This window comes from Mesocricetus auratus, unplaced genomic scaffold (assembly GCF_017639785.1).
Source record: "Mesocricetus auratus isolate SY011 unplaced genomic scaffold, BCM_Maur_2.0 Super-Scaffold_100010, whole genome shotgun sequence".
In the NCBI taxonomy this organism is placed as follows: Eukaryota; Metazoa; Chordata; class Mammalia; order Rodentia; family Cricetidae; genus Mesocricetus; species Mesocricetus auratus.
Genome location: NW_024429194.1, coordinates 21,781,568 through 21,797,464, shown reverse-complemented (window position 1 = coordinate 21,797,464; position 15,897 = coordinate 21,781,568). Strand labels below are relative to the sequence as shown.

Below are 15,897 nucleotides of genomic sequence, written 5' to 3'. Positions count from 1 at the left end.
TTGCATGTCCTTGGAGGTGTGCCTAGGATGGGTGGTCCCCAGAAAGGAATAAAGGAGGGGTCCTCCAGGACACTCCTGCTCCCCAGTTGCCTGTCCATGATTTTTTCCCAAGTTTCCCAAGATGCTTTGAAATTTAATTTAAATTAATTTCTAAGCCCTGACTTCACACGCACAAGGTCTTAGGTTTGATCCCCAGCACTAAGTAATAATAATATTAAAATAAAACAATAATCTCTAGCTTTATTCTATTATGAAACAGTGACTAGGGCCTATAAAATTCTGCTGTGAAGTATTTACTGCGAATTTCTTTGTGGTTTGGCACATCACTATTTCTGTAAATATGGACACTCGTGCTTCTGTCTCCACTTCAACCCTTGACTGCTGAATTTAGACACAGCCTTCAGTTGCATGGCTCAGGTCTTCAATGTTCTCATCTCTCTTCCTGTGTCCTGGCTGTTACAGTACAATAACATTGAGATAATGGGTCAACCAGGCCTCCTGCCCTCAGAGGCTTAATGTCTCCTACTACTTACTCAGTTTTGTTTTTTTAATATGCTGTCTACAAGACCATGAATAGTGAATAGCATACTGAGGTCCAAGTCTGTTCCAAGCTCATTACAGACCTGACTTTGAATTGCACTGAGTAGTTGACTTTGCCATTTCCTGCTTGTCTATACTTCTCAAAAGTTACTGTTGACGTTACCACTTTCAGAGATTATGAATTAACCAACATTTCCCCATCCCTGTCCCCCAAAAGACAAAAGGCTGTACTCTGGCAGCCTTGGGGGCCAGCAAGCTTCTGAAGACCCTGGCTAAAGTCAAGAATGACATCAACGCTGCCGGGGAATCAGAGGAGCTGGCCAATGAGTATGAGACCCGAGCAGTGGGTGAGTGTCCCATAGCTCTTGCCAAGATATCTCACTCAGAAGGCTTGAGAGGGAAACGGAAGGGGAGGGGCTGCTTTAGGTAAGGAGGGGTAGAAGATCCCAAGGCCTTCCAGAGAGCAAGGTCCTTCTGCTGTGTCCGTACAGAATACCAACAGAGAGGGGTGTCCCTAGGTGTTGGAGGCAGCTCAGTTCCATAAGCATGTGTCAATGCCCTCTGCATTAAAGAGCCCTGCAGACTATGTTGCATCTAAAGAAAGCATCTACGTCGTAAGGAACACATTTGGTCAGCTCTCTCTGTGCCTTCTGCATGCCTGGATCCTTACGCCCCATCTATTCAGGTTTTCACGGGGGATAGGCAGGCCAGGTTCCGTGTCTACCAGCTGAGCCCAGCCCTCCCCTCCATGACATGCAGAGCTGTTCACCGAGTGTTACAGTAACGATGAAGACTTGGCAGAGCAGCTACTGGTCTACTCCTGTGAAGCCTGGGGCGGGAGCAACTGTCTGGAGCTGGCAGTGGAGGCTACAGACCAGCATTTCATCGCTCAGCCCGGGGTCCAGGTAAGCAAAAGTCAGGCCCTGAGAAATGTACCCAGGGATGGGCCTGGCATCACGTGCTGCCAGTAGCATCATGAAAATGACATTGAAAGTCCACTTTTCTCGTCCCATGTAAAAAAGCATTGAGGGAGTAGGCAGGTGACAATATGAAAGATGGTGACACATGCTTTTGTGAAAAGCGTCACCTGAAGAGATGGTACAGAAGTGCATCAGTCAACTTTCCACCACTAAAGCCCAATGTCTGAGGTGATCACCTTTAAAAGAGAGAGGTTTATCTGGGCTCACAGTACTCAGAGGGTTTAGTTCATGGTGGGTTGTGCCCATTGCTTCTGGGGGCAAGATGAGGCAGGGCAATATGGCCAGAGCATGTGGTAGAGGTAGACACTTGCCTCATGACAGCCAGGAAGCAAAGAGGAGGTAGGGGAGGAACTGAAGTCCCTTTGAGGGTGTGACCCCCAATGGCCTTCCCTCGGTCCCATCCTCCAAAAGATTGTGCCACCTACCCAAGTGTCATACTGGGAACTATGCTGCTAGGGATGGACCTTTGGCAAATATCTAAGACCCAAAACACAGTGTGATGCCCAGCTTTAATTGTCCACTTGACATACTGTAGAATCATCCAGAGTCTTGGGGAGGCATTGTCTAGTTGAGATTGTCCAGCGGCAGTATCTGTGTGTATGTGTGTGTGTGGGGGGGGGTTGCCTTGCTTATTTACTTGCTTGATTGCCTTGATTGATGTGGAAAAGTCCAGCCCATTATGTGTGGTCCTGTTCCCTAGCTTTGGATCCTGGACTGGAGAAGAATAGAGAAAGCTAGATGAGCATTAAGAATACATTAATTTCTCTCTGCTTTTGATTGTGGGTGTGACTGTGCCTCAGATTCCTGCCTTAATTTCCCCGAAATGATGGACTGTAACGTGGGACTATAAGCTAAAATAAACCCTGTCTCCCCAAAGGTGGTTTTTCTCTGGTATTTTATCACAGTAACAGAAACAAAAGTAAGACGCATAGCAAGGAGGAAGAATTCTTTGGGTTTCCACAAAGCAATTAGTGCATTATAATGATGAGCTGTCTCTAGGTCCCCCTGCCTGGGTCTTGGTCCACTAAAGCAGATGTGAGATGATTTATGCCATTTTTTACCTGTGAAATGGGCACGGCTGTGTATATTAGGTATTTCTCTGTGACAACACGACAGAGACAACTTAAACGAGGCAGACATATTTGGACTCGCTGTCTCAACTCAATGCAGCAGAGTTCCTGGTGCTGACACTTCACTCCTGGTAGATTAAGAATCAAAGGATGGGACTGGAAACTGGATTAGGCTATAACTCGACAAGGTGCACCTCAGTGACTGACCTCCACCAGTCAGACCCAAGAACCTCCCCAAATGGCACCACCATCTGGGGTTGAGGTGTTCAAGCCCATGAGCCTATGGCTGAGTTCTCATTCAAACAGAAGTGGCTGTGGTTGTCAGAGAGTTGCTATGGTGATGCCATGAGATTCTGTATGAAAGGGAAGGTCAGCCGTGTCAGCTGCTACCCCTGCTGTCATTATGAGTGATGGAGGAATCATGAGATGGGTAAAGGTGGTCTTGTGGCAAGTTAAGCAGGCAGCATCTTAACCATGCCCACCATTGCACTGGAACATTGTGGATCTAATCAGGTAGGGTGAGGGTGCCTGTTTCATGTTTCACCTGCACCATGCTTAGGGGGTGGGCGTAATTTTATTTTTGCGGACTCAGGGCTCAGATAGGTTCTGGAATATTTCCCATGCTTGCTTACTGGGAAGTAGTAGAGCTGGGATTTAATTCTCTGTGGATTGCCACCTACTTCAGACTTTGCATCATGCCAGGTGTCCAATAGACAGGCAGGCAGGCAGGTAGGCAGGCTTTCCATGGAAGCAGTTTGCTTTGGAGGTGAGCTGGAAGGGATTAGCAGGCAGTGAGCTAAGGGAGGAAGGAGTAGACCTGATGTGTTAAGAAGGAAGGTGGCCCTTGGAGCTCTTGGGAGCCTCTAGGTAGAGCCTGCTGCAAGCCTCATGGTGTTTAACATCTACAATGTTGTGCTTGCCGGGTGCTCTTTCTGGGATCCAGCTTGCCCATCCTCAGCCGAGCACGTATCTGTGGAGTAACCTCAAGAAGACATGGCAGGGCACACAAGAGAAACACTTGTCCTCCACTCAATAGAAGAGAAGGTGCAGCGCTATGGCCACAGCACACCAGTCCCAACCTTAGTGGCAATGAGCGGGCCCCAGCTTTCCCTTGCTCTGCCCTCTACATGCCAAGCCCCGCCTGGTTGGCTTGTTTTGGTTTTACAGTTGGGGGTTTCTTTGATGTAGTCAGGTCCCTTGCCTCCTTGTATCTTTTGGTGGCAATATGATGTTTCCAGTTTTCACCATCATGAAAGTCCTTCCTGCTCCACCTTCAGGGCCTGGCACGGTAGGGAGTGTCTCCATGTATTCTATTTTGACTTTATCAGCCTCTCCTTTCTTGGCTTCCTTTTAGCTTTGGAATAAAAGCATCCATCTGCCTCCAACCAGGAACCCCTGGGGACTCTACAGACTGCATTGGCCCTGCCTTTGGACTTAGCATCACTGGAGACCCATATTTGTTTAAGCTTACACAAATAGGAATGATAGTAGTTAAAAATTCATAGGCTTAGTGAGTTTTCACTCTGTAACCCTCTCTTTTAAAGCTCATATTACTGAACTTCGAAGAAAGACTTGAAAATCAAACAAGATTTTAAGTTGCTTCTTGATGCCTTAGAATCCAGGCAACATCTGGAAAACTAGAGATTAATATGGGGCTCAGTATTTTGGGAGTGTGCAGGGCTGGGAAGAGTGAATGACTGGGTCCTGTCCTTTTATACTTACATCAACAAGGACTGTCTTCTTTGCCTTTGTTTCCTCCTAGAACTTTCTTTCTAAGCAATGGTATGGAGAGATTTCCCGAGACACCAAGAACTGGAAGATCATCCTGTGTTTATTTGTCATCCCCCTGGTGGGCTGTGGCCTCGTATCATTTAGGTGTGGACTGAGGCATCTAATCATGTGTGTGAGCATCTGTGTGGTGTGTGTGTTTGAGCATTTGTTAAATGACTGTAAGCCTGGGACTTACAGCATTCATTGTGGCATCTGTGTGCATGATCTGTCATCTTCCCTGGTCTTTTCTGGGTTTTTTGAGCAGGTGGGCTTAAGATTGTCTTCAGTATCTGAGGCTGAATTTGGATTCTCTGATAACAAAACACAAAAACAAAAAACAACAAAACAAAAAACAAGGGTTGAACTTTGGCTGGATCAGCCTTGGGGTTCAGTTTTGCCCTGTCTGTTCCTGTTCCCTGTCTGTGGTAGAAAGTAAGCCATGAGCCTCCAGGTGAGAGTGTGTGTGTGTGTGTATGTAAATCTGTGTGAGTGACCGTGTGTGACTATATCAGTGTGTGTGTGTGTGTGTGTGTGTGTGTGTGTGCATCAGTGTGTATCAGTGTGTGACAGTGTGTGTGGCTGGTGACTCTGCCCCGTCTCTGGCTTGGTCCAGGAAGAAGCCCATTGACAAGCACAAGAGGCTGCTCTGGTCCTACGTGGCCTTCTTCACCTCGCCCTTCGTGGTCTTCTCCTGGAACGTGGTCTTCTACATTGCCTTCCTCCTGCTGTTTGCCTACGTGCTGCTCATGGACTTCCACTCGGTGCCGCACACCCCTGAGCTGATCCTCTACGCCCTGGTCTTCGTTCTCTTATGTGATGAAGTCAGGCAGGTAGGCAAGAGTTGCATTGTTCTCCCCAGGGAGATGAGAATAAATCCTGTTTGTGCCAGACAGGACACTGATAGACAGCACACCAAAGAGATGATGCTGCGAGTCGAGTTCATGGAGCCAGTGAGTTTATTGGGGTAACTGACCACAGAGTGGGTGACTCAAAGGCAGCAACATCATCAAAAGTTCACGCAGACAGCACATGAAAACTCTGAAAGCCAAAGCCAACTCCACCAGAGTCCTCCTACCCCAGTAACTGTGACTGTTTACTTCTGAGCACTCTGTGCTCCTTACCCCTCCCAGGAGATGGTGTTCCCGTTTGGAGGAACCGGTTACAACACGGGGCACTTCCTCAAGGTGTCCTCAGCGGGTAGCACCTTCCTGGCACCAAGAGCAATTGGAGCTGTTTCTGAACTACAAATGCAGTCATTATACTGCAAATGAATTCCTACTGGCTGATAATCTATGGACCTGAAGGTGATTTTCAAATTCTCAGCACCCCTGTGAGATCTCTTAATGTTGAATTCATGTCATAGTCCCTAACTAATGTTAACTGGTGGACATGGCTCATCCAGGGAAGGTGCCTCTCTTAGCATTAATGGCCAGCTTGACAGAGCCTGTTGCCATCTGAAGACAACCGCAACTGAGGAGTCATCTAGATAAGATTGGCATGTGGTTTTGTCTGTGGGGGACTGTCTTGATAGCTAATTGATGTACGAGGTCCCAGCCCACTGTGGGCATCGCCATCCCTAGGTCCTGGGCTGGATAAGAGAGCTGAGCATGAGCATGTAAGCGAGCAATGTTCCTTCATATTCCTGCCCTAGTTTCCCTCAGCAATGGAGTGTGACCTGGAAGAGCAAGTCCAGCAAATTCCTTTTCTCCTGAGTTGCTTTTGGTTAGAGTGTTCGTGTCAGGGAAACAGACATAAACTAGGACAGAGGAGGAAAGTGGTTGAGAGACCGTGGGCTGAGCTCCTCCATCGTTGGGAGTCTTCTGTGCACCCATCTTCACCATTGCCAGAGACAGCCTGTCAAGCAACTGGGGACCTGGGGGACCCTAATGCCTAGCACATCAAGTCTTGTAATAATCCCTGTGGGTTTGTTATGACCCTTGTGTGCAGTTTCTTGGGATGTCCTTGTTTGGGGATCTTTGCTCCACCATTGAGTCCAAACTCTAACCCCAGGCCTCATGGAGCAGGTACTTATTGAGGTAGTAGATGTTGAAGAAATCCATGTTGATGGTGAAGGTGGCACTGTCCTGACCCATGATGAAAACAGGTTCCAGAAATTCCTTTCAAATTCTGCGGTCATTCTGTCGTCTCTTGTTGTTGGCTGTTCTTTTACTCAAGCACCATGTTGGAATGTCAAAATGTTGTTGGTATTTTTATTCTTAACTCTTTGGGGGCCCACCACCCAGCTCCCAAATAAATCACACACAGAGACTTATTCTTTCTTATAAGTGCTCAACCTTAGCTTGGCTTGTTTCTAGCCAGCTCTTCTTAATTTAAATTATCCCATCTACCTTTTGCCTGTGGGCCTTTTCCTTTTCTTACTTCTGTATATCTTCCTTTCACTCTTACTCCATGGTTGACTGTGTAGCTCGGTGGCTGTCCCCTTCTTTTCTTGCTCCTTGGCCTCCCCTCCTCCTTCTTTCCCCCAGATTTCTCCTCCTATTTATTCTCTCTGCCTGCCAGCCCTGCCTATCCTTTATCCTGCCTTGCTATTGGCCACTCAGCTCTTTATTAGGTCATTAGACATTTTAGACAAGAAAAGTAACACAGATTCACAGAGTTAAACAAATGCAACGCAAAAGAATGCAACACATCTTTGCATCATTAAACAAATGTTCAGCATAAACAATATAACACACCTTAAAATAATATTTTACAACAGTCTCTTCTGGACTTGAACCTTAAAATACACACCATTTAGCAAGTATGTGCTAGGACATAACTTATGGGGTATTTACAGTTTACAAAGTAGAAGGCCTGGTGGTGGAAGAGATTCGAAGGGGCAACAATGCTGCCCTTGCCCATGTGGGGCCCCATCTAGTCTAAGAACATTATTTTGTCTTATACTGTAATGCTAACTCTCTCTGATAGATCTTTATGCACAGTCTCCAGGACTCCTGGGTTGTGAGGGATTCTGAGGCCCTGTTTGTCTATTCTCAGCATGGGTATGTCTTGACCAGTTGGCGATTGTGGATATGGGGACTGGGAGGGGTCCTGACTGTGGTGCCCATATGCACCTGTCTTCTTGACTAGTAGGGAAGCAGTATGGAAGGCGGTGGAGTGTCAGTGGGGGTGGAGAAGAAAGCCCCAAGACACACACGATGGCCTGAGTAGCAGTATACTGTCTGTAGTTCTGGAGGACTAAAGACCAGTTTAGTACTACGAAGGAAAATGTTCTCTTCTATCCCCTGGCTTCTTGACGTTTCTGGCCGTCTTTGCTATTGTGGATGGGACACTTTGACCCCTGGCCTCATGTCCTCATGGTGCCCTCCCTATGTGCAGGTGTGTCCTAATTTCTTCACTCCCTGGGGACAACAGTCATGTTGGATCAGATCAGTTCCATCTGCAGTGGCCTGATTTCCAAACAAGGTCACATTCCCAGGTAGGGAGTTGAGGACTTCAGTCTGGAGGTATAGTTCAGCCCATAGCACTGGCCTCTGTCTCGGTGGCCAGCCTTTTCACTCCAGTTCTTTTGACTTATGAGCGTCACCAGCAGAGTGGGACTGAGGTATTCTGTGTTCGAGGGTCTATTGACTCATGGCCAATAGGAGATTAAGTCCTGAGGATTTGGTGGGGCAGAGAAGGAAAGGGAAGGGGAGAGGGAGAAAAAACCCAGTCGGAGTTGCAAATAGGCAGTAAGTTATGTGTAGTAATTTTGTTGCTTTGTTCTCTTTCTCTGGGTGCATTTCCTGCTGAAGAAACTCCTAAGAGAAGCAGACACGTGGATCGAGCTGTCTCCTCTTGTACTGACCCAATAGGGAGTCCTCTGAGTGTCCCTAGGTCCTGACATATGCCCTGGTGGTCCCCAGAGCAGCATCAAGGGTGGGGGTGATCCACTTTAGACTTTCATTTGCTATAATATCTGAAGCTAGAGCTGGTATTGTCATGTTGCTGAGAACGTTGTAGAAATGCTGGGTCAAACAGGGTGCTCATAAGTCATTCCTGAGAGTCACCATGGGTATAGATACTTAAGCCAGAGATGAGGAGATAGACAGAGGAACTTTATCCTCACTCCCTATTGAGCAGAGAAACCCTGGTGGCCTTTTCTTGGAATGGTTGATAAAACATGAGCAGGTCTGCAGACCACTGCCATAAAAGTTTTGTCCTTGAGGAATCTGTCACTAGAGGGCGCTGCTTCCCTTCATTTCTGCAGAATCTTGTCTTTGGATTCCTAAACTGGGTTGGTTTCCTTCACCGATTGACTGCAGGACTGTGCAGTCAGTCTTACCAGACAAGATTTCACAGTTGTTAGGGGAAAACCCCTAACAACAGGACAGTGTCTGTTTTAGATTGTATCTGGGACTCAGAAGCCCAATACTGTCCGGTGATGAATGATGTCCCTTGCCCAGGGGAGGGTGCTCACACCAAATTGGGGATTTCTAACCTAGACAGTCAACAGTGCAGGCCCAGTTAACTCATTCTTAGCAGAGCTAAGCAGACGTGGTGGATGTTTGTGTAAAACGTGGTAAGTTCCACCCCACCTTCTCGGAAAGTTCCTCTAGGTCTGAGGCCGTCACAGGGCAAAGGAGACGGTGAAGACACCTGGTGTTTCATGAACATGGCTTGGCCATGTTCTTTCCCCCTTAGAGAAGAGGCTTCTTTTCATTTAAAAACCACAATCTTTCCTCCCTGTAGTCGTATTCTAGTGGCCCGGGGTTCATCTATGTGTAATGCAGGCCAGGCTTCTGGAGTCCCTCAGACGAGGATGGGCGGGGGGGTGGTAAGTACCGATGGGTATGTACCAACCTGCCGCAGGTGAAGCAGAGAGCAGGTGGGCAGGGCCTGTGCCAACCACTCTCTTATTGGCAGGCATGGAGTAGCAAATGGCTGTTGGTGCCCTGAGGGTCGGCACTGCCCAGATAGATGGATGCTCCTGTGTCCTCTGCAGAGTCCTAACCTTGAACCAGTCTCCCCATAGAGGGACATGGTCTAACCCAGGCTGCCCGGACCTGGGGGAATTCACCATTTCATCATCTTCTGGCCATGTTCTCCTCCTTTGCTCACTCAAGCTGTGTGTCCTGCCTCCCTCCTGCATTCCAGCTTGCAGGATATTGGTAGATTCTAGAAGCCCACCGTTCCCAGCGTGGGCATCTTAGTCACCATGTCTAGGCTTTGGGGTCGGGGGCAAAGTAGGAAATAGGGTATTGAAGTCTCAGATAGACTCGGGTGGGTGAGTTCGTGGGAAGTCATAAACATCCATCATTTATGGGACTCAGTACCACACCTCGCTGAATCCACGTCCCCTGTTTTGCGCTGTTCCCGGGGTCTGGCCCTCAGACTGCTGGTAGCCAGATTCTGAACTAGTAGGCAAATGGAAGGGTTACACAGCCAGGTTGGAGGTCTTCAAGCCTAGTTTGTGGAGTCTAATCAGTAATCTTTCCTCCCTGTATTTTTTAAAGGTCTCACTAATCAAGTTGTACTACTATATGCACTCTATTATCTATGTTTACAATAAATAAACAAATATATGGTGACGACGGTTGGGATGACACTTGATAATTGTGCAGTGCACAGTCGACACAGCTGTCCACGGTCACCTGGCTGTTTCATGTTTTCCCACATGGGTCACATTCATTCTCTATGGTTTCATTTTGAGAGAATGGGAGAACACAACCCTTTTCTTGACTCTGGTAGCTGCATATGTATAAGAGAACATCCAGTTTCCTGGTCCCCTTGGAACACGGGTTCTGGTAGGGCTCACTTGACACAGCAGTCTCGAAAGTGCCCTAGAAGAAGCTGCAAGTCTGCAGGACTGCCCAAGCTGCACAAATTTCCAAGTTGTCCATTCTTTTGTCTGCCTCTTTCTTGTCACAGTGGTACATGAATGGGGTGAACTATTTTACCGACCTGTGGAATGTTATGGATACACTGGGGCTCTTCTACTTCATAGCGGGTATCGTATTCCGGTAAGTGGCTCCTCCCCCCTTCCCACTTTCAGGCATTTTGGCACAAAAGATGGGGAAAATAATCCTGGATATCTCAAGTCCATGCATGGGACAATCCCTTCATGCCCCACCGAAGATGACCACAAGAGGCCATTGTTCCTGCCCTGTGGAGACACAACTTGGCCAACATAAAATACTCCTTCTTCCCTGTCCTGGGTTCTTTACAGTTTTCCTTTTGGTTTTTAAAATAGGCTTTGGGGGTGTAATTAGAATCCAAGGGGACAGTACCGGGGATGTTGGGTGTCTTCCAATGTGACTCATTTGGGCCCACTTAATCTGAGATGCATGTCGCCCTCATGTTATCAGTAAGTATATCCCTCCAACCTCACAGCTAGAGTGTGCGAGAACACAACTAAATCTCAAATGGTGATCAAAGGCCTGAAACTGAGCTGGGGAGATGGACCACTTAGCCAAGTGCCCACCACGTGTGAGGACTGCTTTCAGTCCCAGAGAACCCATGTGAAAACTGAGGTTGATGGCACCCATGTGTGACCTGAATCCAGCCTGGGCAGGGCAGGCAGGTCTCTGTCAGTGAGCTCCAGGTTCAGGATGAGGCCCTGTGTCAAAAACCACGACAGAAAGCAGTATAACGAGACACTGATGTGTAAACCAGGATGCATACACACATACACACCACCGTAAACTTTGAGATGCCACGCCGTGTCCCACAGATTCTCCTTCTCTCTCCATAGGCTGCACTCATCTAACAGAAGTTCTCTGTACTCTGGGAGAGTCATTTTCTGTCTGGATTACATCATCTTCACTCTAAGGCTTATCCACATTTTCACCGTGAGCAGGAACTTAGGACCCAAGATCATAATGCTACAGCGAATGGTGAGAACCCGAATCACCAGCCAGCATCCTTCTCTTACCCCGCTCAGAGTCCATGGTTGGTGAACTCTGTTCATGGCATAGCTTGCTTCACAGGGGCATTGGTTTTCATCTGTTCTTACCAGAGGCCGCTCCCAGGGGAGATTGATGGGAAAGAGGGCTCTGAAGAACCAACAGAGTTGATGTGCCAGCAAGTCACTGGGGTTTCCTGAAAGTTTATACTTTGAAGTACGCTTCCATTAGAGTTTCAACAGCTCACTCAGAGTATATGCAGGGAGGGGCTGTTGTGCCATTTTTATAGGCAGGATTGTTCTGTTTTAAGGGGTAGAACATGTTGCTCTAGAGATAAATGGCAAGCCAGATACCTAGAGATGATGCGATCCTAAATTCCACACCCTGTAATACCAATGTGGGAGAAAGGCCCCACCAGGCTTGTTTTACATACACAAGAGGAGAACATGGAGGCTGGGGATGTCTGGAAATCAGATGGGCCACTGGATGAGCTCATGTGGATATCCCTTTCCAATGCTGAGGCTGAATGTGTGGTTTTAACTCAAAGCATCGCTGAGGCATCCAGTCATCACTATGACATTAAGCTGTGTGTGCAGAACACAGCAGCAGAAAAGAAGAAGAAGAAGAAGAAGAAGAAGAAGAAGAAGAAGAAGAAGAAGAAGAAGAAGAAGAAGAAGAAGAAGAAGAAGAAGAAGAAGAAGGAAGAGGATTGTCTTTGTCTCACAAGGGCTGCTTTTGTTTACTGAAGAAGTAATTCTGCAAAAATAATTTGGGGATTCAAAGAAAACAAGCATTGCTAGGTGTGGCTGGAGCCCACTCTTCCCAAGTGAGGCCCTCTGGTTTTTGAACTGGACCCTCGCTCACAAAGCTACTGTATCTGAGCTTTTGGAGGTCAGTAAGCAATAGTGCAGGAGTTGGGTTCTATTTGGGAGACATCTCCAGACCTAAAGGTGATGATGTTCTATTTTTAAGTTAGTGGCTGAGGGCTGGGGGTGTAGCTCAGTGCTAGAACACTTGCCTGGCATGTGCAAGGCCCTGGTCTTAACCCTAACAGTTACGTCCATCAATTGGCATGAGATAAACAAATAAGTGGCCAGGCAACTTGATGACTTAAAATTTTCAGGTCCTTGAACCCTCTCTCTGCTCCTCTCTGTGGCTGGCTGGGAGTGGTCAGGCTTGGGAGTCAGTCACTGAGGGCACAGTTCTAACTAACTGCTCTCATCTCCCTTGGCAGTTGATCGACGTTTTCTTCTTCCTGTTCCTCTTTGCTGTGTGGATGGTGGCCTTTGGCGTGGCCAGGCAGGGGATTCTCAGGCAAAACGAGCAGCGCTGGAGGTGGATCTTCCGCTCAGTCATCTACGAGCCCTACCTGGCCATGTTTGGCCAGGTGCCCAGTGACGTGGATGGTAAGCCCAGCTCTGCGTGGACAGACGTGGAGCTGGTGGTGACTGTCCTGATCCTGTCACCTTTTTTCTTTGTTCCTAAATACGATCTTACCTTGTTCACATTTCAATCTTTAAGTCTTTCTATTTCTTTATCAGTATTTTTTGAGACAAGATCTCTAGTCCAGGTTGGCCTTGAATTTCCTAAGTAGCCAAGGATGACCTTGAACTCCTGATCCTCCCACCTCTGATGACATTGAGGGCATGTGCCACCATGCCTGGTTATAGTAGGGCTGGGGGTTGAACCCAGGGCTTCATGCATGCTAGGCAAGTCTTCTACTAACTAAACCACATGTCTAAGTTAAAATTCATGTCATTTCCCAGTTACTAGGGTAGAGTGGAGCAGTCCTTATTTGTTCCCACAGGAGTGTTGTCGACTGTGCTTCCTTAAATGTCACAATGTCCAGGTTCCCATCTATTCCTAAAAAGCATGTGGAAGATAGACCCTAGAACCTTCGGTTGAAGCTTCCATCATTAGCCCAGCAGGTGGTGGAGAGAGGCTGACGGTGGCATGGTGGCTCTGTAAAAGCCAGATGTGGGACATACACAAATTTGTATTTTGGGTGGACTGTGTGGAGAGGCTTCATGATGTTGATAGTAGCCCTGACTTGTCATCTCTCATCCTGTCAGCATGAACTAAACTGACTGACAGTTTCCTTGGGCCAGAACTAAGCCTGGCTGGTGGTATTTCTCAGTCCCTCTGGTTTTCCCTCCAACAGTTTCTGTCCCTCAGACTAAGTTTCTTCCAGCTCTAAGAAACAGATCTCTTCCATGCAGGGGTGGAAAGACCCTTGGGACCCTCTAGTTGGTCTCAAGGACAGCTCCTCATGTTGCTGGGTTGAGTCCTACAGAGAAGCAACACTTAGGGGGCAGGCAGGGCAGACATGTGCTCTGTGTGCACTTTTCATCCTTGGGTTCTTTCAGGGACTACCTGGCACAGTGGCACAGAGTCACCTTCCTATACTGTGTGCCCATGCTGAGAACAGGTGCTCTGGCTGGGTGTCCCTCCTCATAGCCAGAGAATTTATGTCTGTAACCTTCTCTGAACTCACACAGACCCATACTGGCAAGTTCAAATAAAAGGTCCCCACCTCCTTTGAAGACGGGAGCTTCCTCCAAGGGTCATGCTGGGCTCTTCCCACCAAGGTCACAGTGATATAATCAGAGCCCTTTTGGGACACTCCACTCTTGTTCTGGGGACCAAATGGGGCCTTGTACTACCTAGGAAAGAGTTCCACCACTGAGCTATATCCCTTACCCACAATATGTCAGACCGTTGATGTCCTTGACAGACCTGTGTTACTGTCACTTGTTGCTGTGACAAAAAAAGAGACAGAAACAATGTAAGAGAGAAAAGGGTTATCTTGGATCACAGTTCAAGGGTATACAGTCAGTCCATCATGACAGGGAAAGTGTGGCGACAGGAGAGTGAGGTGACTTGTCTTATCACATCCACAGTCAGGAAGCACAGATAGATGAGAGACGGGGGGGGGGACAGATAGACAAACAGACAGACAGATAGACAGACATACAGAGAGGTGGCAGGAGAGTGAGGTGACTCGCCTTATCGCATCCACAGTCAGGAGGCACAGACAGATGAGAGAGAGAGAGACAGAGAGACAGAGACACACAGAGACAGGGAGAGACAGAGAGAACTACTGATACTCAGCTCACTTCCCCCTTTTTTTTTCAGTCCATGGGTTGGGCATGGGAAGAAGCTGCCCACACTGAGGGTTGAAGTCTAGCACATTCGTGGACATGCCCAGAGTCATCTCCTAGGTGACTTCAAATCCCAAGTTGGCGATCAAGATTAACTCAACACCGGCTCTGACACTGCCCTTAGATGCTAGTGCTCAGCTAGGTTTAGCTGATTTCACAATCCCTCATCACCCCAAGCAGAAGGTTCTTATCATCAGCGCTCTGGGGTCTGTCACTCAAGCTCTCCTTGTGTCCTCTGGGTCTTTCAGTTGTGTGCTGCAGCTGCAGCTGGCCTTTGGTAAAGGATTGATTTCTGTTACAATCCTCTAACACTGACCATGGCTTTCGTTATGAGCACAGTGGCCCAGCAACGCAGCACTGCCCAGTTTTCTCTCCCGGCCCTCTGTCTTAGCATATGCTGCCGCCACTGCTTTGGGCTCCTGCCCCTTCCCATTTGCTCACACGGTTGTTACTCACTCATCCTTCTGTTCATTTCAGGGATGGTTTCTCTGAGGGAAACTGTTTCTGGGTGATCCAACTAGGATTATGGCCCCATTACATTATGGCCTCCTTTGGGGACTTTGTGCAGGTTGAATCTTTAAACTGACTGAGGAGGTTAGATGCTTCTTGGAGCACAGGACATGGCCACACTCCTGGCTCTAGTTTCTGTTGCTGTGACAAGACATGCTGACCAAAGACAGCACTTCCAACTCATAATGCATCACCCTGGGGAAGTTAGGGCAGGAGCTCGAGGCAGGAACCTGGAGGCAGGACCCACCGAGGGATGCTGCTTGCTAGCTGTCTCATTGGATAATGCTTAGTTAGCCTTCTACCTCATCCTAGGTTGTACCCCTACCCTCCTTCCAGCAGCCTAGAGACGGCACTTCCCGTGGTGGGCTGGACCCTCCCACATCAACCATCAATCAAGACCATCACTCATAGACACAGCCGTACTGATCTTGGCAACCCTTCTATTGAGACTCCCTCAGATGACTCTAGGCTGTGTCACGTTGACAACTGAAGCTAACTAGGACACCCTCTTCCTTTGATCTTGGTCTTAATGAAGTCCCAGTTTCCTAGTGGCTGTCTGGTGGGCAGGAGGCTCTGGAGATTGTACCCGAGGCATCAGATGACTCTGTTCCCGCATCTCCTGGCTGGCATGGTCCTCGCTTCTCCAGAGGGGCCTCACTGGCCACCCGGTTCTGTGCCCACAGGAACCACGTATGATTTTTCCCACTGCACCTTCTCGGGAAATGAGTCCAAGCCACTGTGTGTGGAGATGGATGAGAACAACCTGCCCCGCTTCCCTGAGTGGATCACCATCCCGCTGGTGTGCATCTACATGCTCTCTACCAACATCCTGCTGGTCAACCTCCTGGTCGCCATGTTTGGGTATGTCTGTGTCACACATTTATGGACTTCCACTGTGGGCTGGGCCTATGCCAGACAGGCAGGAAGAGTGTGGGCAGAGATAATACCTACCTTGAGGAGCTGAGAGTAGAGGCTATTGGGAGCCTAGTGAGCTTCTGTGATTGGGGGCCTTAAAAGGACC

General features: G+C 48.2%; 1 protein-coding gene and 1 long non-coding RNA gene across 2 annotated transcripts in view; one reads left to right on the top strand and one right to left on the bottom strand.

The window, feature by feature from the left end:
- The window catches only part of Trpm8 (transient receptor potential cation channel subfamily M member 8), a 77,219-nt gene that overhangs the window by 34,300 nt on the left and 27,022 nt on the right, over positions 1-15,897 (top strand). The window contains exons 13-20 of the mRNA XM_040753064.1: positions 758-887; positions 1,300-1,445; positions 4,353-4,465; positions 4,974-5,190; positions 10,232-10,323; positions 11,055-11,196; positions 12,440-12,611; positions 15,560-15,737. Coding sequence (XP_040608998.1) covers positions 758-887; positions 1,300-1,445; positions 4,353-4,465; positions 4,974-5,190; positions 10,232-10,323; positions 11,055-11,196; positions 12,440-12,611; positions 15,560-15,737 — 1,190 coding nt within the window. The remainder of the gene's footprint in view (positions 1-757; positions 888-1,299; positions 1,446-4,352; positions 4,466-4,973; positions 5,191-10,231; positions 10,324-11,054; positions 11,197-12,439; positions 12,612-15,559; positions 15,738-15,897) is intronic.
- Positions 1-15,897, bottom strand: part of LOC121142749 — a 59,532-nt gene that overhangs the window by 41,169 nt on the left and 2,466 nt on the right. The window lies entirely within an intron of this gene.